General features: G+C 48.7%; 1 protein-coding gene across 2 annotated transcripts in view; it reads left to right on the forward strand.

The window, feature by feature from the left end:
- Positions 1-26171, forward strand: part of ADARB1 (adenosine deaminase RNA specific B1) — a gene marked incomplete at its 5' end in the record, with an annotated part of 102369 nt that overhangs the window by 44828 nt on the left and 31370 nt on the right. Inside the window, one exon of one of the 2 annotated variants that reach the window (XM_081086985.1) lies at positions 12935-13034. The exons of the other annotated variant lie outside the window; for it this stretch is intronic. Coding sequence (XP_080943111.1) covers positions 12935-13034 — 100 coding nt within the window. Of the gene's footprint in view, positions 1-12934; positions 13035-26171 lie in introns of those variants that run through there. 2 annotated transcript variants of the gene reach the window in all.

A 26171-nucleotide genomic window follows, 5' to 3' on the forward strand; every position in this document is an offset into this window, starting at 1 on the left:
ACTGTGGCGTTCCTGTGGCGTTTACCCAACTGTGCACATTCGGAGAGGGGCCCACGGGAGCCTGGACTCCTGTTTAACTTGGAAGCCCTCTCAGCGTTCCTCATGGCCCCACAGCATTCTTCTTCTAACAGTTACCCAGTAACTCCCCTTTTTATTCTGAAATTCATAGAAGATACTGCTTTATACACGTATAACCATATAATTTTAAAAAGCGCTATACTGCCTGAGTGTAATAAAAGAGAAATTAGGAAGTCATACTAAAATAATGTTTGGGTCACCATGTAAAATCTCAGGCACCACTGCTCTCAAAGGAGCCACTGTGACGGACACCTGTGAAGGCAGGTGGAGCCGGGTGCTGGGTGATGGCGGGAGCCATGCGGCAGAGCTGGTGTGGCTCGTGGATTAGCTTAGAAAGAAACAGGTGCAGCCCCCCGTCTTCTCAAGGCGGTTACGTTTCTGCAACGGGAGGGGTGTGGAAAGTCTCGTGTTGGACGTAACAGTCGGGTCTGGGCGTGGGGACGGTGAACCCCTTTCACCTACACGTGTCCTTCCGTGTGGGGGCGTTTTGCTTCTGGTACGTCCTGCTTGTCCCACGTAGTGCCCTCTGCGCACAAAGTGCCTGGAGACCCCACTAGAATGTGCAGACCCTTCCACACGTGGCTACTGTGGGGCACCACTGCCACCCACCACAACCACCTGCTGGTGGCCATGGGCTGGGGAAGCCAGTCGACAGGGACCAGCAGGGAGCATAGAAATCCAGCCGCCTATGCAGTGTTGGGTGCATGCGCAGTTCTTAGGAGTCTGTGCGTAATGTCCCTCTAGCTGTTTTGTGTCTGGTCGTGACTAAACATAAAATAATGGATGCAGATACCTTCAGACTGATGCGTAAAAAACGAAGGGGTTGGTTTGTAGATGCAGGAAAGTCTGGTATCCTCCAGCCCTTGCTTTTTTTTCAGTTTCTCTGAAGGCATCTGCCGCAGAAGGCGCTTGTGGAAGCACAGCAGCGCCCCCTCGTGGACCTTCCTTGATGTGCGATAGTTCAGAAAGATGGTCTTGGCTACCTGTCAACCCAGCCTAGCTGTGCCCAGCAGCCGTGTGCCACCACTGACCAGGGGCGCGCCTGCCTGGGTTTACAGCCACGGGTGGCCTCAGACATGGGCGAGAGCGTTCGATGTGGCCTCTCCACCACTCCTTCGCATTGTGACGAGAGATCCGTGGGCCCCATTCTAGAAGAAAAAGGCACCGAGTTGCTGGAGAGGGAGGTGGGGTCCCTTGTTTCATTGGCACTTCCCAGGGAGGCACTGGGGAAGGGACAACATGGCCTTTGGACTCAACATGAGCGTCTGGTGGGCTCAGGGTTGTGGTGTCTGCTGGTGCTGTGACAGCAGTGGGGAGCCAGGTAGCCCATCCTGGAGGCAGGGGCGGCGAGCTTCGTGAGGTGAGGTGGAACTGAGTCTTGAAAGAAGAGCCTGTTATCTGGGAAGTCAACTGGGGAGGTAGGCACACGACAGGAGAGGGGAGGGTGCAGGAGAGGGCTGGCTGTGGTAGCCTGGTGGGCCTGAGGGGCTGTGACTGTGGGAGGGGCGTGGAGGGGAGGGGCCTTGGGTGGATGCATGTGGGGGTGAGGGAAAGACCAGACCTGTGTTTTGTTTCATTTTTTTTTTTTTTTTATCAAAGTGATGCTGTCAAAGTGAGACAAATCACATAATTTGGAAGGGCCTTTGGTAAAAAGCGCTGTCCAGAGCGCTCACCTCCCTAGAGGCAGCATTGAGTTATTTTAAAGGGCTGTGGCTCTCTGTGTTTCTGGGCTGGTCAGTGTTAGGACCAGCGGCAGGAATCAGAGGTGCAGCACAAGGGAGAGAAGAGGCTTCCCCTACAGCCGTGTCTGCTTGGTGGGCAGGGCTGGAATGGTTCCAGCTGTCAGCGCCCCAGACGCTTGCTGTCCTGGTGTTCGACCTGCCCTATGAACTCACACACGGTTGGGCGTGTGCTGGAGAAAGAATGACAGAGCCCCGTGCATGGCTCACTTGAGTGACAACTTCAGACAGTAGATGGTGCTATAGGATCGTGCTAAGACGATGAGAATGTCCCCAGGAGCTGTCAGGAGACACTTCTGTTTTCATCCCAGTGGACTTACCTTTAGTCATGTGACCATGACTGGCTGTAAGGTGACTAGAAATGTGGGTGCTTTGCCTCGAGAAAGAAGGAAGGATGTTGGTTCTCAGATGGCAGTCCCTGCCGTACGCCCTGTTTCTAAAATATATACTTGCTTTTTTAAAAAATAAGTTTTAGACATCATCTGATAACTCTTAGTTCAGATAGAGGAGGATTTAGCTCAATTACACTTCTCCTGCCTTCTCCTCTCTTCCTGTGTCAGGAGTGCTTTTGGCTGAAAGTAACAGAAAACCTACAATGGTTTAAACAACAGGGGATTTATTTCTTCATTTATTTCATTAAGAGTAATGTAAAGGTAGGTTTTTACTAGTGTTGAATTAGAGCACAACCATGTCAGGAATCTGGGCAAGTGTCTCTGCAGTTCTCGTTACCATTCCCTCATGGTTGCAGTGTTGTTGCCACAGCTCCAGTCATCACATCCACATTCAAGGCAGGAACAACTGGGAAGGAGCAGGCAGTACAACCCATGTTTGTCCTTTTTATTGGGGCATTCAAGAAGCCGCCAGTATATTTTCACTTGTATCTTGTTGGCCAGAACTGTGTTGGGCATCCAGCGATAGTCACAAAGGAGACAGAAAATGTGTATTTAACTCCCATAGCATCCCCAGTGAAGGGGGCAGGGCCACAGGCTTGGGGAGGAGCACGGGGTCAGCTAGCGGGGATAGCAGCCTCGTTCCTCTGTTGGTGAGCTCAGAACTGTGTGTGCTTACCCGTCCTTGTTCCCTGGACTTCGGACGCCTCCCGGCTCCCCACCGAGTGGGACATGGGAAGCACTTTCCCTGCCCTGCCCAGTCACCTCTCCTCACTCTTTCCACTGTTCAGCTTCGGGCAGGTTTGTTTTTCTGTTTCCTTTCACATTATCGCAGTAGAAAACTTCATTTTGTTCTGTACCCACAGTTCAATCAGTTTCAGATCCAGAAATGGTATTTGTCTTGTCTTCTCATGATCAGTAAATGCTGTTCATCACGGAACCAAGTGAAATGCACGTGGTTGTATTTTCTCCTCCATGTCCCACTGCAGGACTTTTTCTCGGGCAAAGGGAAGGGTTAGCGTGACTTCTCTTTTGCACCCTCTGACTGCTGAAAGTCGCCCACATTTGATTTCCTGCCATTGAGCCGTGCCTTTTGGTTCAGTGTTAGCGTTCCCTGCATCCTCACATTGCCTGGGCGGTAGAGCAGAGGGCGCGAATGGCTGTAGGCCTGGCCCTCCCAGCAGCACCGTGCCCCGGGCTAGTTGCCCAGGCTCCTCGTATGGGCAGCGGGGGTGACCGTGGTGACAGTGAGCCTGTGTCTGCGATATTGGCCCCGAGCCTCTGTTTCCTCACTGAGAGAGGAACCACACGCTCCCTTGGCTTGCTCCCGGTCTCTTCCAGCGTTTCATTCTGCTTCTTGGAGTATATTCATTCATTTTTCTTGAAATCTCTGTGATGTCTATTTTATTTCAAATTGAGGTTCTGACTTTTTATACAATTTTTTCTGGGATTTTTGTTTTTAAGTTGGCTTCATTGAGATGTAAAAACTCACTCATTTCAAGTGTACACTTAATCTGTTCTGACAGATGTGTGCAGTTAGCCATGCCTCCAACCAGAGATGCCCTCTTGCCCACGTAGATGTGCTGATCCGCGTCTGGAGTGGCCTGCCTGACGGTGATGTTCGGTGACATTGTGTGTGTGCAGGACAGAACACCTTGACTGCACAATGAGGGACAGGCCAGTGCCCACAGCAGCCAAGCTGGGAGCCAGGGCCTGTCTTTGGCTCACGTGAGTGACAACTTCAGACAGTAGATGGTGCTATAGGATCATGCTAAGACGACGAAGAGACAGCTACTAAGGGAAAAACTCCATTTTCAGGCCATTAGTACCTTTTCTATGCCTTCCCTCTGTGAGGCCCAATATCAGTTTCCTTCAAAAAACTTTTTGTTCAACAGGTTTTAACCGTTTTATATACTTATTTAAATATATTTTTGTTGATTTCAGAGAGGAAGGGAGTAGGATAGAGAGATAGAAACATCAATGATGAGAGAGAATCATTCATCAGCTGCCTCCTACACACCTCATACTAGGGATTGAGCCCACACCCCGGGCGTGTGCCCTGACTGGAAAGCAAACCCTGACCTCCTGGATCATGGGTCGATGCTCAACCACTGAGCCACACTGGCAGAGCTATGCTATTGCCTTAACCTATACGTTTCTCACTTTAAAAACCCTGGAATTATTTACAGTAGATGAACTCAGCCAGAAGTTAGTTGCTCTAGAATGAGCAAAACTGCTTTGTCATCTTTGAAGGATCAGCTGGTTTTACTTTATATTTTAAAAGGTTTGTGTTCTACTTTGTTTTTAATAGTCAGTTATAGTAAGCGTTGTTTTTAAAGAATGATTCAAAATTAATCCTTAAAAATACCCATTTAAACTGTGACTATCAATTTAACTTAGTTTCAAGTTTATGTTCAGACTTTCAGCAATTTCTTTCCAACTTTCTCTCAATCTATAAGGAGGGAACAGAGCTCTCTGTAGCACCAGGCCTTGCAGGTCTGCATTGTTCTCTGCTGCCAGCACTCATCTGCATACCACCCGAGCTATCTGCATACCACCTGAGCCATCTGCATGCCATCTGAGCTATCCGTGGGCCCCTGAGCCTTCCTTGGGCCATATGGTCCATCAGTGGGCCACCATAGCAGTCCATCTATGAGCCACCTGAGCCATCTGTGGGCCCCTGAGCCTTCTGTGGTCACCATAGCCATCCACCTGTGGGCCACCTGAGCCATTGGTGACCACCATAATTACCTGTGGGCCACTTAAGCCATCCATGGACCACCTGAGTCATCTGTGGCCAATATAGCTGTCTGTGGGCCACCTGAGTCATCCATGGGCCACCTGAGTCATCTGTGGCCAACATAGCTGTTTGTGGGCCACCTGAGCCATCCATGGGCCACCTGAGTCATCTGTGGCCAATGTAGCTGTCTGTGGGCCACCTGAGCCTCCCGTGGGCCACCTCAGCCATCTGCGCACCATAGTCTGTGACTGCTTCCTTCCTTTAGGTTGCTTTTGGCTATTGGAGCTAATTGTAGGGCCTCCAAATCAAGGGCCTCGCCCCTCCCTTTTTTCCCTAAACCTAACACCTGCTATACTGATTTGAGAAATGTAGATTTTTATTTAAATTCAAAACTTCTTGGTAAAGTCACCTTAAAAGAAAATGGAAGAGCTATAACCGGTTTGGCTCAGTGGATAGAGCGTCAGCCTGGGGACTGAAAGGTCCCAGGTTCAATTCCAGTCAAGGGCATGTACCTTGGTGGCAGGCACATCCCCAGTAGGAGGTGTGCAGGAGGCAGCTGATCGATGTTTCTCTCTCATTGATGTTTCTAGCTCTCTATCCCTCTCCCTTCCTCTCTGTAAAAAATCAATAAAATATATTTAAAAAAAAAAAAAAGAAAATGGAAGAAGCTTAATTGAATCCATGATCTTGAGTGGAGAAATGTTGCAAGTAGACTGATAACTAGACTTATCCCAATCTATTTGAAACCATTTTAATATAGAAAAGAAAAATGTGTTAAAGAAATACATATGTGTGGATTTTAAAAATTGTGAGGAATCTTAACATAGTGAAAACAGTGAACTTGAGTAGTTGTGAATTTGCTTTAATTGGGCTGCCTTGCAGGAGAAGGAAGAGTGTAGAATGTCCCGGATTCCCCAGTGTTCTGCCACTTCCCCAGTGTGTGACCTTGGACAATCCATCTAGCCTCTCCAGCTGCGGGGCTCACCTTCATAAAGTGGGGGTGCTGACGATATGACAGCAGCTAAAGCCCAGTGGCCACTGTGCCCTCGCTGTATTCTCCCAGCAAGCCTAGTGGGGGAGGGGGGCATGACTGTGACCGTGTTGTGCAGATGAGGAATGGAGGAGCGGTGAGGGTGAGAACTTCTCAAGGTCTCCTGGCCAGCAGGGGGCAGAGCAGATGTTCCACCAGGAGGACCTGCTCAGGGGTCCGTGCTGGTTACTCGGTGCTGTTGTCAAGGCCACACTGTCCAGCCGTGCGGGTTGTACACTGCACAGCTGCACTCACGAGGGCTTGCGTGTTGTATGACAGATGGTGGCCGTGTTCAGACTGTCCATTGTCAGTCATCTCAGCGTCTCCTGTACTGAGACTTGGTGAAATCTAAGTAAGCTAATACAGATAATGGGATTGGCAGGCCACTTAAGAAACATACTACACACCGTGTCCCGTGGCTGCTCCCTCACAAGCTCCCTGCCCATCCTTCCCTCTCCTGTCCTCCCAGCAGCAAGCACTGCCCAGTGTACTTACCAGCTCCGTCCTGGTCTCTCTCGGCTCTGTCTGTGCTCAGGACTCAGGAATCTCACCGCTCTCATCTCTGTGTAGGTGAGCCCCACACCTGACTCTCCAGCCCAGAGCTTCCTTGTGCTGCCCAGACTTAGATCTGGGTCCGCCCAGCATCTTTTCTTGGGGATCCACAGACCTCTCCGACCTCAGACAGCAAACCCAACTCCTGACTGCCCAGCCCACTGGCAGTCTCTATCTCAGCAGCTCCGTCCTTCCAGGCCCTCAGCCCCTAAGCAGGCCATCCTGTCTCCCCTGCCCCACATCTAAGCCATCGGGGACGTCGTCAGAATCTATCCAGAGCCTGGTTATTTCTCGCTTGTCCCCTGCCTTCCACGCTGCGCTACCTGCTCTGTCTGTGCTGGGCTCCTCACCAGTATCCCTGAGTGAGCCCTGTCCCTACAGCTGCTCTTCCCCAGGGACCTGAGGCCAGAAACAGCTTAAAACTCCTGGGCAGAGTGACTACCACGTCTTCGCCTAGGCTCAGGCCCAGGCCCAGGAGACCCTACGAGCTGACCCTCCAGGACCTTCCAGCCTTCGCCTTGGCCATTCGGGACTCCTGGCTGTTTCTGGGCTGCTGGGCGCTGCTCAGGGTCTTGGCCCTTCTGTGTTCTAAGAACATTCTTCCCCAGTGTCTCTGCTCCCTCACAGCCTTCGTCTTGGCTTCATGACGGCTTTCCTCGAAACTCAAAGCCACCACTGACTCCTGTCCCTGTTCTCTTCCCTGGTGGCACCATCTCCTCCGACGTGTGTCCCAGCCCATTCGCTGCTTAGACACACTATTGATTGTCCTTCTCTCCTCGTTAGAACGGGGGCTCCTGAAAACAGACAGGACTACCCTATTGCTCACCGCACTGGGATGAGTGACAGTTGGCTATGTGCCTTATTAGCAGCTATTTCCGGAGTACTTTAACATTAAGTTAAGTAACGTTACAGATTCCCATGTGTCGATTATATATAAATAATTGATGAATAACTGACTCATTTAGAGAGTTTAGAATTCTAATGGAATAAACTCCTCTTTTTCCTCTTGTAAGAGTAGAAAAATAGTTTTTAAGAGTTTCATCCTAAATTAATATTCTAGGAACATTACATTTTGGAGTCTTTACTCTGAGGACAGAGATAAAAATAAAATTAATTAGATACCAGGAACGTCAGATGCTCAATGGCGTGTGGCTCTTTATGACGTTCTCCTAGAATTCAGTAGTTATTAACTCGCAAAGACATGACAGCCGAAGTCTGAAATTGATGTGTTTTAAAGTGGGGGAAAAGAGCTTTAAAGCGTGTGTTTTTTTCAATTATAAATTGTCAATTTGCTGGTTACAGAAACCATACCTGGTGCATTAAATCATTGTTGTTCAGCTGTAGTTTCTTGACTTGTGAATGCAGGTGTCTGTTTTACGTTTCTCTGAAATAGTCCTGGAGGTGGAAGCAGGACTTGGAAAGGACGAGAAGAAGAAAGTGATGGGCGCAGAGTTAGGGCTTACTTAACTCCGGGGACTCTCTGTGGAACGGCCGAGATCGGCGCCTGCCGTCAGAGCGGATCTCCCGCGGCTGCACCCGGCCACGCACAACCTCCACGGCCAAGGCGCTACGTGCCTCCTGCTGCTGCTGGATCCGACTCACTGATCTCCAGGAAAGCAAAAAGTACAGCATTTGTTGTGTTTGAAGATTTCCTGGGCATTGGGTTATGTCATTTGATGAGGAAATAAGGAAATGATCACTTAATGAGATGAAAGCAAAATATATGTAACTGGCATTTTTAACGAACTCATTAGCTAAAGGTAGAGCAAATATCAAGTAGGATGGCACTGCATGACAGTCAGTCTGTGTGTCTGATTAATTACACGCCCTTTAGGTAGCAGGAACCTAAGTAGACCTGGTATTGTCAGACCCAGCAAGTCTAGATGCTCTGCGGCCCCATTGGTACCCTGGGAACTGTAGCTCTAATGGGGGGCTGAGTGACCCCAGAGAGAGCCTGTGCCATTGGAATAAGACTCCTCAGTTCTCTGGAGGCGGGGTGTGCCATGCCACACGGGGAGCACAAGGTTGGTCAGGAGGCAGACAGCGGTGAGGGAGAGGCCTGGCCCAGAGACTTCACTGGGGCTTCCACAGGGTGAAAGCTTAGGAGTGGCCAGTTTGAAGGATCCTGGTGGGCGGTGGGTGCTGACGGTGGTCTCTGGGTGCCTGGCCCTGGCCCAGGTTGTCTCAGGGCAGGGAAGCTTTGCCTCAGGTGAGTGAGTTGGAGAAGGAGAAGCTCGCACTGCTGGCCGAGCCCTCTGCTGTCCCTCAGACCGGCTAGCCCTGGGAGGGCCATCTCTCCCGGGGTCGGCAAGGCTCCCAAATGGCAGAGCATCAGGAGAAAGAAAATAGAGTTAATATAATCTGCCTGTGACGAGTGGATGTGAAGTAGACAAATGCAGAATCCGGGACACAGTGGGAGCCTCTGCCCCCACTGACAACATGGCACACGCCACCCGAGACAGACCCCCAGACGGTAGGCTGACCCCAGCAGAGGGCCTCCTATCAGACTTGCCACTGTGTCTTTTACAACATTAGCTCTAACCCCCAAGTTGATTTTTAGTGGCAGCATCTCTCCTGGATTTGGGCTTAGTGTGTTTCACTTAAAGCAGCACCTTATTGGAGAAGCTCCGCGTCCATCACGTATGGGTGGGTTGAGCCAGGAGCCTGCCGTGCGCTGGGGCGGCTCACTCCCCACAGCGCAGCCAAGAGCCTTTGAGTCGGTCCATCTTCACGGCTCCCCGACTTACCCGATTTACGCATCCTTTGCACATTTTTCCTTTTATGAATATGCTGGTTATAAATTGTGAATTGTCTTGATGGTAAATGTTTTATTGTCCCTCAGAGGTCAGGGTTATGGTGGAGATGGAGAAATTATAATCTTCTCTTTTAAGAAAGTGGTAGGAAGGCTGTGAAGTCACCACAGCAACTTGGTGGTGGCCTCACCCAGATCCGTGCCTGCGGAGCAAGGGCGCAGAGAGCGTAGCAGACCCTGGGGTGGCCCGGCCCCTTGGCCACCTCTTCCCATTTGGGGGTAAACTAGAGGCTGAGCTCCACTTCCTGGAGAAACTAGACCCAAATGAAACCCTAACACAGAGAGACCATGAGGTTTATTTTTTCAAAACCGTGTCTCCAGCAGCTGGGGAGATGGTCCTTATTTTCTCTGACTTCTCTAGGCATTATTCCCCCAGAATAATTCGTAAAGAATCCGAATCCAGGCAGCTTTTCACCATCTACTCTTATTAATTCTGTGTTTGTTTTGCTCTGGCCTCCCCAGGACTCTGGCAGTATTCAGCTCTTTCTCCTGGATAAGGGAGCTCTAGAAGTTCTGGCTCCATTTCTCAAATTGTTTCTTCCGTGGTTCAGTCCCCGTTAGGAGACCCCTGGGGCCAGTCTCAGCGGCTGTGTGCTCCAGCCTGTGTCTCCTCAGAGGCTGGAGACCTGACTTCGCGGCTCTTCTCAGCAGGCCAGCTTACCGCTGCGGAATGTAGCTGCTGGCTCAGCCTCTGCCTCCAGCCTGGTTAGGCACAGTGCGTGGCCGCGTTCATGGTCAAGTGCACACGTGCTCTGATGCACGGCACGGGACTAAGTATAAAGAAACCCATGGGAACCCCCAAACACAGTTTTTAAAGGCAATAAGTGACTATTCTAAAATAGGTTTTCTTGTTTCTAATTTGAAATAATTGAAGAACTTTATGTTTTCCTTTTTGAGTCTCCTTTTCGACTCCTTCTTTCCTTCCTTCCTTCTTTTCTTCCTTTCTTCCTTCCTTCCATTAATCACCCGAGGATATTTTTCCATTAATTTTTTTTTTTAAGAGAGAGTGGAAGGGAGGGGTAGAGACAGAGAGAAAGAAACATTGGTGTGAGAGAGACATCGATTGGTTGCCTCCTGCACATGCCCCGACCGTGGCTGGGGATCATGCCTGCAACCAAGGTACGTGCACTTGACCAGAATCAAATGCAGGACCTTTCAGTTTGCAGCGGATGCTCTATCCGCTGAGCCACACCGGGGCAATCCAGGGGCATGGCGGGCAGGTGGGCATGGGTCCGAGTGAGTCCTCGCTCTCAGGGGCGCCTCCTTTGTGGTTTCTTGATTCCTATGGCTGCCTTTGGATTCCTCTGTTGGGGATGCACTGTGCATCCAAACTTGATCCGAGGGGCAGCAGCAGGACCGCCAGCCCGTGATGCTGTAAGGATTGTGTCCAAGGTGACCTGAGCAAAAGGTGTAGAGGGTGCAGAGAGAAGGGGTTTCTTGAGGTTGTTCAAGTGCTGCCTCTACCAAAATGGATGCCTCAGGCCACGCCTTTGGGGGCACAGTCCAAGCACAGTAGCAGTAGAAGGGAGGCCTCCAGCCCACGGCCACAGAGCTGAGGGAGCTCTGCCCACCTGTGGCATTATCTCACAATCGCCATGGGAACCGTCCAGGATGTGGACAAGGATACACCTGCTCCCCTCCGCACTTCTTTAGGCCGCCGGTTCTTTGTCCTGCCCCTAGGTCCCTCTCGGTGTGTTAGGAGCCTGGCTCAGGGCTCTGCTCTGTCCCTTGCCTTCTTCCTCCTCCCTGAGAGTGGGCTGAGGGCTCTGTCCTACCAGGGCTGGCCGCCTGGGGGCTTCGTAGAGTGGTCTGCAGGGCTCACAGCACAGGTCTGTGGAGTGTGACCAGGTCACATGCTTAGATACTATAAGAAAGAAGGCGCTTTTCAGTTCTTGGAGAAATCCATCCTGCCAGAGGGAGGGGGGGGGCAGCCTTTGCCAGCAGTTTCTCTCCCCTCTGCACCCCAAGGCCACGCCAGCCTTGTTATATTTGTTAACAATAGAAACATATGACCACAAACTCTAAAAAACCTCTTATCTGGCGCCTGATCCAAAGGATTAATGATAAAATATGTAATTGAAATGAAAGTATACAAAATTTGAATATATTCCTGTTAAAAATGTGAATTTAACTAAATTACAAAGCAAAACATTATTATACCAATTTTTCCACGTTTTTAGAGAATACTTTTTCAAAATTATGAATTAAGAGTAAGTTTTAAAATATAAATGATGGTTAGTATCAAGTATTGAAATCAAAATGATTTTAAGAGAGCTGAATTTTAATTTAACTCTGAAAGTTTAGTTAAATCATAGTAATAGTTTTATTTTAAAAAACTTAACGCAGTAATTCTGGTGTCTGGCTCCCACCTGGTTGCCTGCACACACCCGTGCACAAATTGGAGAGTAATAGGAATTGCTGAGAAATGGTGCCGTGTGCGGTGGGAAAGTTAGCTGCTATACGTGCCTTTGGGGAAGTAAGTTGGGGAGCAGATGCTGGGCGTTGCTGGGAGAAGAGCTTTGTTATAGAGGACGCACTTGCTGTGAGTTGAGAGAAGTACCCAAGTGCTCCTTCCACTCCCATGCTACCCGCAGTCCGGCTCCTCCCAAAAGCCACAGTCTCTGTATTTTGGGATGTCATTGCCTTTTCCACAAGGACTCAAGCCTGGATGTGGGAGAGCATCTCCTTGGGGCCTGGAGCAAATCTGGCTGGACCCGAGGATGTGAGGGCTGTGGGCTGTGCTGTGCCTAAGGCTGAAGCCCAAGATTCAGGCATGTGCTGTGAGGTATGTGCATACCTGTTTGTGTGAGTGTGTGTACATGCATTGTGTGTGTGTGTGTGAGTACATGTGCACATGTGTGCACGTGGCATGTGGGCCCTGCAGGTGGGCTGGCCCTGACACTGTGCTGGTCCCACTAGCTGTGCTGTCATCCCCCAGGCTCGGTAGCCCAGGCCAAGGGGTCAGAGTCTGCTCCCCCCTCGCTTGGCATATGGTGGGAGGCTGTGCCTGGTGCTGTAGTGAAGGAGCCCACAGTGGACCGACACCTGGGAACCAAAGGGGGTAAGGCAATCCAAGGGCATGGCGGGCAGGTGGGCACGGGTCCGTGAGAGTCCTCACTGCGCCCTCGCTCTCAGGGGCGCCTCTGGACACTGGCTGCCTCTGTGCTGGGGTGTGGCGGCCTGAATGCGGCCGGTTGTTTTGTGAATTGTCCTCTCAGTGACACTTCCAGGTCATTATTTGAGACGCTCTGTCTCTTGTGAAGATGACAGGCTTTTTACTTAGACGGGACTTCGGAGAGTCCTACTCCCCTGGGAAGCGTCCCTGGCAAGTCTTTCCTCCCTGCCACGGTGCTGTGTCCGTGACGGCCCTGAAGGGTTAACAGTCTCATGCCGCTCTGGGTGCGCTGGAGGTCACTGTGCTGTTGGCGCCGTTGCCCTGATTCCTGGGCTGATGAATGAGCCTGGGCTGCGGAGCAGCCCCACGTGCCGGCAGGGGCTGGCATTGTCGCAGCCGCTGCTGGAGCGATTCACAGTGGCGAGGGGCACAGAATGAGGCTGGGGCTGGCCGCCGGCGGCTGGTGTCCGCTTGGCCGGATGGCCTCGCCTGTCACTGGGACTTTGACCGTGGGGACCCTCTTCAGCATCATGGGACGTCGGTACAAAAGGAGGCGCAGGAAACGCTCGGAGAGGAAAGGTGATGTGTTCACTTTCATTCTAAAATGTCAAGTGTTGGGCTTTAAATGCAATGTAGGAATGTGTTCTGGGTTGCAGCTTTGTGAATTAATGTTGCTGCCAGTTACTTTATATTTTCCCTTTTCAAGTGCCTCCTGTTGGCATTTAGTAGATTTTAGACGGGGGCTGGCTTAAAAAGGAAGATTTAAAAACATGTCTATAAGCTTGTTTAGAAATCATTAGATATTTGTGAAACCATACAAGTTTGTATCGTTGCTTTATAATGGTTTACCCTAGGCTGCCACCTTCCATTAACGACTTTTCTAACATTTAAAATACTTTTCCTAATGCTCTGGTTTCTCTTCAGACCGCATAAATCTTTCGCCTTTTAAAATACTTTTCCTGCTGAAGAAATAAGACTGTGGCAACCATTGTTAAAATATTTTCCTTTTAAAAACCTAGACAGCAAATTCCTTCCATTCATCATTCCAGGTGATTTCAGTCTTTAATTCAACTTGATGTTTTAAGACATAAAAACCTATATTTTTTCTTAAGACCAGACTCAAAAGTTGTCCATGACTATAAAAATCAGAAACTACTGGCTTTGAGGGGGTGAGTTGTTGCTTTAAAAGGTGTTGAGAGTTTGCTGTCTTCATCGAAACGCATGAACGAATAGAGAATGTCTTCGGTGCAGAGATACTTGAGTGAGGGGAGCAGCGGTTGTGCAGCGAGTGAGTCTCTTTCCCGGAGCGTCACCCTGTTACCCCCCAACTGATGGGACAGTCTTTTGCCACAGCAGCATTCTCGGCCCGTTCTGTGGCAGGAGATAGTCATCCCTCAGGAATAAAATGAGCCACAGTTTTTAGCGTGGCTTCCTAAGAAGTCAGTTTCAGAGTCAGCAATCCTGGGAAAATAGCATCTTGCTAAATATTACGAAGAGGACTGTGCCTGGTGAATCCCCATGTTTGGGAGTGGCGGGAGCACCATGACCCGTAGGGCTTGATGGGCACCGTGCCCGCTGTGTGCCCAGGACAAAAGGCACTGTCCTGAGAGGGCCTGGGTGTCTTCTGGGCGACTTTCACACATGTCTCTGGGATTCTCCAGACTCTCATCTCGGGTTACAGCATTGATGTGTTTTGTTTCCTGGTTTAAGCATTAAAAAGCAAGATGTCATTAACTCAAGCAACAGAAAAGTAAGACAACGGCCAGAGCAAAACTGCAAGAAGTTTTGATCAAATGCCCTAAATTTAGAATGGCCACCATTTTTTAAAAAAAAAACAAAAACATGTTTTTCTTGTTTTCAGAGAGTAAGGGAGAGGGGGAGAAACATCAATGATGAGAGAGAATCATTGATCGGTTGCCTCCTGCATGCCTCCTCCCGGGGATTGAGCCCACAACCCAAGCATGTGCCCTGACTGGGAATCAAACTGTGATCTCTTGGCTCATAGATTGATACTCAACCACTGAGCCACACTGGCTGGACTAGAATGGCCACCATTTTTTACTTGGCTTCTCATCACTGAACATTTATGTTGGAGAAAATATTGAGAAGTACAAGAAAAATTCTGTCATCATTCTTTTGGAACTTACTGTAATTCACATGGTTTGTATTGGCCCCATTATGTACCGACTCAAAATGTCTTTTTAAAACATGCAATTTAGTCAGGGCACTGATCTCTTTTCCCTTAGATTGTCAGATTTAAAAATGACAACAGCCAACACAATAGCTGTCTGGTATGAGTGAATCAAAACTATACCTAATTTTTTAGTCACAGCAAAAAATATATTTTTTTGGTGTGCTGTGGAATTTAGTAATAAATGTGTACTATGAGATGGAAAAGGTTGAAAACCACTGTTCTAGAATCTTATTCTTCTGTAGGTAAACCTTTCTCAAATACGATGCATTTTTATTACAACATCTTGAGAAATTGATAGCGTTGTAATATGTAACAATTAAGCCCATGTATTAAATGTCGAGTTCACTGGACATTCTATGTAAGTTCAGTGTTGACTCTCATTGAACAGTAAAATGTTATATGTTAGTACCTGTTCTTATCTATAATATGGACTTAATACAAATGCCTTTGAAAATTATGAATTTTAATAAAACTGATTGTCCTGTTTATACCAAATCTTTGGCAAAGGTGTACAGGATGTGAAATGTCGTCTTTTAATTGTATAATTTTAAGGTGCTCCAAATCATGTGTATGGAGCTTCCTAAGACTGGTATAATGTGAACCTTTTCAAATTTTATTATTTGCTGAGGACAGTGTAGCAGCAGATTGCTGTCGGCTTCGGCAGCCGTATATTTTCAGTGATTTTCATCACCACTGAGTTATCCATACAGTCCTCCCTTCCACGGGCAGGCAGTTGGCTCTTGACTGTGCGTGAGACACAGATGGATTAGCTGAGTCATCAAAAAGTACAGGCGAAAGAGAATAATGTGCAACTTGGCCAGGCCCTCCATAGCCGATAGTGCTGCCCTGGCAGATCCTGCCGGCCGGGATCTGAGGGGGGCCTGGAGCCCAGGTCACTGCCGGGGACAGCTAGACCCCACACACCCACCTTCCCTGGTCTCAACCTGCCCAGGTGTTTGCTGCTCACCTTTCCACCCAGGCCATGGCTGCGGAGTAAAGGCACGGTGGGAGGGGAGTGGGGTGGTGAAACGTGAAGGCTCTCCCCCACCAGGTTTTATGAATAAGATCCTGTATTTTCACCTTCTCACTGAGTACTTTGCCCCAAGTGTGACAGCGCCCTGTCTGTGCCCAGTCATTCTGCATACCATGTGAAGCCCACCGCCGTGGGGGCAACAACTGAGCTGTGCTGCAGTCTGAGGCTGGGATCCCGCAGTTACCAGGATGGGGATGTGAACGTGTGGGGGACCTTTTGTAGACGTAGAGACCCAGGCCCATAGAGGTGAGCCACCTCTGAGCCCTGCTAGGGACGGGCACTGAAGATCCATTCTGTTTGTCTTCATAGAGCAGCTGGCTGTGGGTGACACACCTGAGGGAGCAGGTGCTGTCATGCCAGCCTTCTCACCTGGTTCCATCCCGGGTTTCACCTTGCTGAGAGAACGCCTCTTTGTGAAGTTCAGAGCATGGTTACATGCTAGAGGTGTAGGATGAGATGTTATTCATGTCTCCACCCAGCCATCCACCCATCATCCATCTACTTATCTTCCCATCTACCCATCCACTCATCACCCATCCCTCCATTCACCCATCTCTCCATTAACCCATGTACCCAGCCATTGATCCATCCATCCATCCGTCCATCCACCTGCCCATCCATCCATCCATTTATTCATCCACCCATCCAGCATCCGCCCATTCATCCATCCAACAAGTACCCATTAGAGCTTTCTGGGCGCTCGCCCCAGGGATTGGGGCACGCACAGGACAGGTGTGGGTGGCAGGGCTGTGGCAAAGGGACAGCCGAGCTTCCAGACTTGAGGTTTGCTGTGGAACGGGCCCCCTGAGTACCACTCAGTGATGAGCAGGTGGGCTGTGTGATGTGTTGCTCCCGTCCTGTGTGCATCAGGAAGAAGGGATCCTCCCAGTCTCTGGCAGGAGTGGAAGATGCATGTCTGTCAGGGGAGGGTACGAATCAGGACCCCCTCTCGACCCCTCCCATTGTACAACAAGTTATGGGTAGAAGGCCCTGGTTTGGGGTGCATTTCATTGCATTTGGGCTTCACAGCACAAGTGAGGACCCTGCTCCCGGGAGGCATGGCGGGCAGAGCCCCTGCAGGTTGGCAGTTGAAATTATAAGCAAAGGCGTGGAATTAAGTGTGTGGATTATACGTGAAATACTGTGAAATCGGATCAAATCCTAACAGTGCCTGTTCTTTAACTATCAGTGTTTGTTTTGAAAATACAGTTCACATTTCTTCCTTGACTCCAGAAAATAAAGTATAATTTTATTTATTTTTTTTAATATATTTTATTGATTTTTTACAGAGAGGAAGGGAGAGGGATAGAGAGTGAGAAACATTGATGAGAGAGAAACATCATCAGCTGCCTCCTGCACACCCCCTACTGGGTATGTGCCCGCAACCAAGGTACATGCCCTTGACCAGAATCGAACCCCGGACCCTTCAGTCCTCAGGCCGACGCTCTATCCACTGAGCCAAACCGGTTACGGCTAAAGTATAATTTTAAATGAATGGGACTTTAATGAGCCCATGTGACATAGAGCAGGGTCGGGCAGTGCATCAGATGCATTGTTACTGTGTGTTCATTTGGAGGGACAGCGTGTGGTTATAAAAACAATGTGAAGTTTTTTCTCCTGTGGTCAACTCTGAGCTGGTGACGTTACCTTGGTGTTCTGGTACCAGGCTCCAGCAATCTGTGTCCGGTTCTAAAGGCTGGATTGCCCAGGCCTGCTGTGCTGGGGCGGGAGCGTGTGCACACGTGTGGGTTTGTACACACACACACACACACACACACACACACACACACGGGAAGGAGGCAGGGGATGGGACCAGAGGGACAATGACCGAGTAAGAAGCAAGCCCGGTGCTCTGACACAGCAGGCTCTCGCGGTGACTCAGGGACCCTGGTCCTTGGTTCTCTCTTGAGCGGAAGGTTCTGGAGTCACCTTGCAGTTGCCCGCCCCCATCCAGCTATGGGAAGGTGAGAGAATACCGAGAAGCTCACAGGAGGCTGCATGGCCAGGCCAGGAGGCAGTGCCCACACCAGATGAGCACAGCCCTCCCAGGGAGACAGCCCTCCCTTCATCCCGCCCAGAGCCGGGGCCTGACTGTCTGGAGGTGGCAGTCGTGGGGCGGCAGCCTGCAGTGGGCATGGGCACAGGACAACCACATCAGCTGTCCTCCAGCAGCGTGGGTGGAGGTGCCCTGCAGTCGGGCCCCCAGTGACAGTGGCCCACCAGGCTGGGCTGTGTCTTATTTCCACCCGAGTCTTCTCCTGGGGCCCTTGCCCTATCCTGCAGAGCCCTGCCCAAGGTGGGTGAGGCTCAGACCACAGCAGAGAACGGGACCATCTGAAAGTCAGCTGGTGGGCCTTACACATTTCTCTAGCTTAGGCCAGACTCATTTCCGTGTATCTGTTCGTTGTGAAAGATACGTGTTTAGAAGTGTGTGTAGTGGTGATAATCTAGTGAAATAAATGCCTCGAATTTGCAAGACTGTGTCCGAGAGCTGAGAGTCCTTAGGTCCCTTTGTGCCAACGCCACTTTATGGCAGCTAATGGTGGATTGAGGGGCCTGCGCAAGGTCGCAGGGCAGCAGCTTCCCAGGCAGGACTAGATCCAGGCCCCGCTCTTTCCCCACGGTGCCTCCAGGTGTCCTGAGCTGCCTCGCCTTCCCCACGTCTCACGTCTGATGGTTTGTCCTTTACCCTGCAGGTATTAATTCTCCTTCTGTTTTGGCAGTTGTGCTGTCGCTGTGAGATCTGACACCCTGATCTAGTCTGTAGGGCATCCAGAGTTTGCTGTGATGTCAAGGCCAACCGGCACCTCTTCTGCTCAGTGGTGCCCGCAGACGGCAGACACAGCCGCTGGGCAGGTGTCAGTCCAGACGCAGGTCCACACCTTCCCAGACCAAGTCCAGAGTTCTCTGCAGAGCACGCATCTTTGCGAACAAGAGGATGACTTAGAACAGAAAGCCACTTTTCTCATTATTGTAAGAATTAGGAAATACAGATGCAAATAAACTGTATGAGCAAGCAGAGGTGATGATCCTTGTAGCTAAACCTTTGGAATATGAGCAAAGCCTTGGTAATTTTCTCCAATCCTTAGAACTGGACTTAGAGTTAGAATTCAGTGACTGTTTAAGATTCTGTGTTTGACATTATGGCCAGGAGCCCAGGGATGCCTGACTTCTGCCCTGGATCCCCTCCCAGGGTCCCTAGAGAGAGAGGCCACAGGAGGAGAGGATGACTGGGACCCTCTCCCCCCATCACTGGTGGCTGAGCCCTGGTGCCCGACCACCTCTTGCAGCCCTGGCTCCCCAGCCCAGCCCCTCCTGATTCCTGGCACGGTTTTCTATTCTGGGTGTAGCCTGGGGAAGGCCGGGGGGCCAAGGGCACTCCCTGTGAGAGTCAGGGCCTTGGCCTCTGGGAGGCCGCTGGATTTTGTTCACCATGAAGAGTGAACCCCGCCCTTTACTGAAATCATCTGTGACTTTGCTCTGTCAGTTTGACAACTGACACCTTTCTTTGCTTATTAGGGAGTGAGGTAAAGCTTTAAAAAGTAAGCTTATTAAAGTCCATTCACATTTTTGTAAGGAATTTTGTTTATGTTCGACTACAACTTACTTAAGCTGAGTGCTTGCCTTTCTATTACTGACTGTAGTGGGCCATTGAAAGGTTGACTAAAGAAACATGACTCCTATTCAGACAGACTGGGCACACGGAGGTCACCGGGTGCCCTGGGTCAGGCTCATCTGGAAGGTGCTACCTTCTGACAAGGGGCATCCAGGGCCCTGAGATGTGCGGAGGGACACATGGCTCTTTATCCAGTGGAATCGGGTCGGAGTTGCCCGGAAACATCCTCCTGTACAGGGAGGCTCTCTGCCACTCTGAGACCGTCCTCATTTCCACAGGCTCACAGGGGAGCAGAGCAGGAGGCGGGGATAAAGGATGAGGCTCAGACCCAAAGCGCAGTTCTGTTTGGTTGTTTTAACCCAGAAAACCATGGCCGTGTGTGTGTGTGTGTGTGTGTGTGTGTGTGTGTGTGTGTGTGTGAGAGAGAGAGAGAGAGAGAGAGAGAGAGAGAGAGAGAGAGGTGCCGATCATGCTGTATGAACATTCCCAGTAACTCAGTTCTGTTTAGTTATCTCAGTGCTAAATGTAGTTAATTAAATATATGCGGAAGATTCTAGATTTTACGTGTCTGGAACTCTCATTTACTAAACATCTTTCTGGGTATGAGTCTACCTCACAGCATTATGGGTTTGGTCATAAGTAATAGGATTTTGTTCACCTCATCATTTGGTTCCAGTGGACGTTCTGCCTGGAGAGAATGTGCTCAGTTTGGCCTTCCTTCTGAGTATTTATTTCCCAGACGGAACTCTGGTTTATCCCATCTCCTTTATGCTCATTGTGCTGTTACATACAGAATCCACCAGCCACGTGCAACTGGAAGGTTAATGGCTAGAGAACAAGTTGAAACATGACTTTGAAAATGTATTTCTTGAAGAATTACTTTAATTTTCCTGAGATTGTAACTACCAAGGTTTCTAATATCTGCTGTGGGACTTATGCTGCAAACAGCTCGGCAGAATTAATTCGCCTGCATTTGTCTCCGGGGTGGCACCCTCGAGCATTTCAAGCAGCATCAGTTTTTTGTCCTGGCAGCTGAGCCTGGAGTTTTGTTTGATCAAGAACAGCCACACGTGACTGGGAACATTGAGAAGCGTGTGGCTCTGTCCGTGTTGGTCCTGCTCCGTGCTGTAGTCATGATGACAGCTGATGCTCAGAGTGCATGCTGTGTGCAGGTGCTAATCCATCCCCTTGCATTAGCCCGGCTCAGAGCCCTTGAGAACCTTGCCCGAGGCCACATAGCTAGCAATTGAAACAGGCTCACCCAAGACGGTTACCCAGGATGGTCTGACAACAGCCATCATGTGGGCCACGGGCACAGGCAGAGTTCCACCAAGGCGTTCATAACCCGTGTGAAAGGAGACTGGTCATAGCTGCTGGGAGACAGTTCCTAATCATGAACTGTACTCAGCAGGTAACTTTTAACCAATGTAAAGCTGTTTTATTTACAGATGTTTCTGACTTAAGGACTTGAGAGGTAACTTTGTTCTCCTTCAATCCTGTGTTGGCTATTCTGGGTCTTTGTCTCTCCATATTTACTTTAGTATCTCTTTGTTGATAGCTACGAAATAACTAGGTGGGATTTTGATTGAGAGTGCTTTGAATCTGTAGATCAAGTTGGAAGAACTGACATCTTGATAATATTGAGTCTTCCTACCCATTAACATGGACTATCTCTACATTTATTTAGTTCTTTGATTTCTTTCATCGGTGTTTTGTAGTTTTCCTCATATAGGTTTTGTTTGATTTATATCTAAGTATTTAATTATGGGGGTGGTAATGTAAGTAGTATTGTGCTTCTCTTTCAAATTCCACTGGTTCATATATAGGAAAGCAATTAATTTTTTTGTATTAATCTTGTATTCTGTGATCTTGTGATAATTTCTTATTTTAATTATTCTGTGTTGCCTTTCATTAGAAGAAACATGTTTGCTAAAAGTAACGCATGAACCTTATTTGCTATGCACAGCCTGCTGTATTTGTTCCATGTGCACAAATCTCTAAGGGGCAACCAAACTAAGCATCCATTACTGGTGGTTACCTAGAAATGAAACTGTTTTCATTGTAAAATATAATAAGTTGACAGCTTTGAACGCTTTAGTGATATTGTGTTTAGATAATGCTGAATTTGATTATCTTACTTCAAATGTAAAAATTTTATACTTCAGTTACCTTTGTTAAATAATCACATTATCATTCAGGTTTTTTTTCCTATAGCTACAACTTTTAGTATGTTGCTTGATTTATGCTAAAGAATCAATAAGCATCGTCTCCATTTAACACTTCTCTTTTTTAAAATGTGCAGTGTTGGCTTTTAAAAATAAAACCTTTAACAATCATAAAAATATGTAAAATGTTTCTCAAAACCATTTTTTTAGACTAAAATGAAGTAAATCTATAATAATAAAGGCGTAATATGCTAATTAGATCGGATGCCCTTCCAGACGTCCTTCTGTCCTTCTGGATGAAGCCGGGGCTGCAAGGGAAGCCCGGGTCCTGCATGCCTGCCTGCGGCCAGAGGGAGGCCCAGGTCCCGGGTGCCAGAGGGAAGCCGATACTGACAGCCGGGAGAAGGAAGGCCTACTCTTGCACAAATTTCATGCATTGGGCCTCTAGTCCAGTAATAATTAGTAGTAAGTTTAATCAAGGTTAATGTTTGTCTTAAACATTTTTGAATCTATACATTTTAAAAAATATGTTTTTGTTGATTTTAGAGAGGAAGGGAGAAGGAGAGAGAGATGGAAACATCAAGGATGAGAGAGAATTATTGATCGGTTGCCTCCTGCATGCCCCCTACTGGGAATCAAGCCCATAATCCAGGCATGTGCCCTGACAGGGAATGGAATCATGACCTCCTGGTTCATAGGTCAATGTTCAACCACTGAGCACACTGGCCAGGCCCATGTGGGATTTTGATGGGCTTTTAATTCTTAGATGTTTATAGTTCAGGCTGTAAGAGGTGCTTTCAGAATGAAAGAAAAATGGTTATGTGAAATGCTCTAAAGTGCTTGCATTTGCTGTTTTGCTTTGTTTTATAACCTTTGATACAAAAGTTGGCATTTGTAGAATGTGAAAGTGTTGCTCCTGCTCAGCGAGAGCTTTCTGGCTCCCATTCTCCACACGCACGGCCCTCCCGCCGCTGCGCACAGCCTGCTCATTTTCCACTGTGAGACATTTCCATGTCCTTTTAGAGAACTCTAATATGTAAGAGCAGGGAAACAGGCGCTCTATAAATCAGGTGAGCTCCATTAGGGCCAGCTCCTCCCGTGGCTCAGACTCAGTCAGTGTCCCTGGCAGTGTGCTCTCCCTCGCCCCCGACCTCCAGGTAAGCCAGCCTGCTCTGCACCCCCTTCACTGATGAATGGTACGCTGATTGGGCCTTCTAATTAAACTGTTTATTTGGGGATAATGCAGATTCACCTGTAGATTCACAGAAAGAACCATGTTTCCTTTACTCAGTGCATTGTCACAGTCAGGATATTTGTTGACTGGGATACAGTCAGGATCCAGAGCCTTCTATTGTCCCTGGGATCACTTCCATGTGCTTTTGTAGCCAAACCCTAACCCTCTCAATACCTGGCAGCCACTAATCTGTTCTCCATCTCTACAGTTATTTCATTTCAAGAATCTATAATAATAAAAGCATAATATGCTAATTAGACTGGATGTCCTTCTGTTCAACCTTCTGGATGCAGCCGGGGCTGCAAGGGAAACCCGGATCCCGGGTGTTTGCATGTGGCCGGAAGGAAGCCGGGGGAAGGAAGGCCTACTCTTGCACGAATTTTGTGCTTCGGGCCTCTAGTGTTATATAAAGGGACCACACAGTAAGTAACTCTGGGATTGGCTTTTTCCCCCTCAGCCTAATTCTCTGGAAATGCCTCCAGGTCACTGCGTGTATCAGTCCTTTTCATTGCTGCACAGTATTTCTTGGCATGGGCATGCCCACAGTCTGTTTAACCATTTGCCTGTTGAGGGTCATCTGGTTGTTTCCAGTTTGGAGAAGTTGCTGTAAACATTCGTCGGCATTTGGGGTTGCAACCGGTTTCATTTTGGCCACTCTACATGGATTTAAGTGGCATTTCCCTGGTGGCTAATGATGCTGAACATTTTCTCATGTTTATCCGAATATCCTCTTCATTGAAAGGTCTCTTCATGACTTCTGCCCACTTTCTGATTGGATTGTTTGTTTTGAGAATTTCTTGTGTGTTCCATTTTTTCAATGTGTGGCCTTTGTTATATTTTCTCCCAGTTTGTTGCTTGTCTTTTCATCTTCTCTTCAGGGTCTTTAGCAGAGGAAAAAAAAATGTTTAATTTTGATTCGGTCCAAGTTGTCAAAAAATCCAATTTATCTTATAGATTGTGCTTTTGGTGTCTAGTCTGCTTAAGCATGCTCTTCCCAGCCCCAGGTCCTGGGGATTGTCTCCTATGATTTTCCTTAGGTTTTATAGTTTTATGTTTCACACTGAGCCCCGGACCAACTCAAGTGCATTTTGTGATAGTGTGAGACGCGGGTGCCTGGTGGCTGCAGCACCATCTGTGGCCTGGCCCCCCCTCACTGAACTGCTTTCCTGCTTCGTGAGCCGTCAGCTGGGCACGTGGGGCCTGCCCTGATTCTGTCTGTTCCATGTGGTCCACGTGTGTCTCCCTGGCAATGCCATGCGTGCTGCCTTGAGGACTGACGCTATCGAGTGTGTGTTGAGATCAGTTAAGACCGCTTCCTCCCACTTCTTTATGCTGGCTGCTTTACAGCCTCAGACAGACGTCTCTGGGTTGGCGTCTGTTGATGGTCTTTTTTCCGTTCAGTTTGAGGTCTTCCTGGCTGTTGGTATGATGGATCATTATTATTATTTTTTTTTTACTGAAACTTGGACACGACTCTAAATCTTACGGAAACCATTGCGTCAGCTGATTTTCACTCATTCTTCTCTGTTAGGGGATGGGGACGTCACCTCAGGTCCCCCACCAGGCCTTTGCTGGGGGTAGGGGAGGAGAGGCTCCCCCTCATCCTTGCTGGGTGGGAGGGTCTGGCCGGAGTGGGGCAGTCTGTCTGTCACTTTCAGTCCCGCAGGGAGGAACCGCTGCTGGTCCATTGTCAGAGAGAGCAGCATTTGTTGGGGTTTTGTGGTCTGTGCCCATTGGTGTTTCTAAGTCGCTGACTTCTTCGGCTCCAAGTCGGCGATAATGACACAGAAAGACCAGGGACCCATGCTGTGTGGTCCCTCGAGTCCCCGCCGGTCTGCCCTCCTCCTCCCACCTGTGTATGTGTTGTCGGGATTTTGAGTTGTACTGAGGGGAGGGGAGGGAAAAGGACGTCTCCATCCTCCCCCTGCGCACGTCCCTGCGGCCTGTTTCAAAGCCAGGGGTCAGTGTGTGCTGTTCCGGGAATGGAGAGTTTGGGTTTCTTTGAAGAGCTGCGATTGCCTCTCTCACACAGCCTCGTGCTCTTCGCACGCCACCTGTCTCCTGTCTTTGTGGTGCGACTGACACCCTCCGCTCCAGGCTCAGTTTCACCTCCACGCGCCCACCTTCCGACCTGACCCCGCAGCCCAGAGCCCTGGGAGCACCCGCGCCTTGCGGAGGGCGTGCGGTGAGCCTGCACCCCTGCTACATCTTACCTCCCATTCTAGACCTCGAGGAAAGGACTCCTGAGTAAAGCTTTCCGTCATGGAAATTGTAAAACACATACAATACAGAACGGCATAATGAATCCACCTCCCCAGCAGCCCGCCCCGGCCCCCAGTTTCAACTGTACACCATCTGCTTTTCCCCACCGCGCTGGGCTCTTTTATAATTATAAATTCCAGATATTACCATTTCGTCTCTAAATACTTCAGTATCACTAAAAATAAGTACTCTTTCCACACCTAACATGATTAATAAGAACTTCTAAATATAGTTAGCTCTCCAGATGGTATTTCTGTTTTAATTTCTCCATCGCAGGATCTGTCTGATTCACTTCAGGTTCTCATCGTGTCCCATTCTGGGCTTTGCACAGAAGGAAGTTTCCAGAAACCATATCTAGAAGTAATTAATCTGGAACACTCTCTTGAATAAAGATATGTTTCTCATATATCAAATACCTAAAATATATATAGCTTTTATGACAACCGTTTGTTAATAATGTCTTACAAGCAATGAATTTGCCTTTTAGTGATTTATAATATCAATTTTATTTGTATATAAAGCAACATGTGCAGATCTTTTTCCTCAGTTACAATTTGATGGGATTCTTTAGTACAGACGGTGTGTTAGTAAAATTTTACTAAGTATAGCCAAACTATTTAGGAAGAGGAAACTCTTAAGTTTGTTAATTATTAGATATTTGGAGTAATTGTTCTTTAAGGATTTCCTGTGGTTTCTCCTACCAACAAAATAATACATGGCTAAGAAATTCAATCAGATTTAACAATTACATGCTTTTTAGATTCGTCCACGTGAGATGCAACTTGAGAAGAAAAAGAAATGGTAAAGTAAAATGCTGTTGGGTGCTTCTTCCTTTGTAGCCTTACTTTATAACCGGAACCGGAAGTCCTCCAGAGCAAAGGTCAAATGGCACCGGGTTGAGTCCTGTTTGGGTTCTGTGGTCATCTGTCTTCAGCCCCTCCTATAGGAGCGATCTTTCTAAGACAGAAACACCATCACCTTTCTCCCTGGTTCGGAGCTTGCCAGGGCCTCCACCCTGGAATCAAGGCCAGCTCCTCAGAGTGGGACCCCTTCCCACCTCAGGCCTCCCTCCCTGCAGCAGAGTCCTGGGGCCCTGCACTGACCGTGCTGAAGAGGCGGGAGCCTCTGAATGTCCCGTCCTGACCACAGATCGCAGAGCGAGCTGTCCTTGTTTCATGAGCTTTCCCGTCAGTGTATAATCCTGGGGGCGTC

This window comes from Myotis nattereri (assembly GCF_964212035.1).
Source record: "Myotis nattereri genome assembly, chromosome: 3".
NCBI lineage: Eukaryota > Metazoa > Chordata > Mammalia > Chiroptera > Vespertilionidae > Myotis > Myotis nattereri.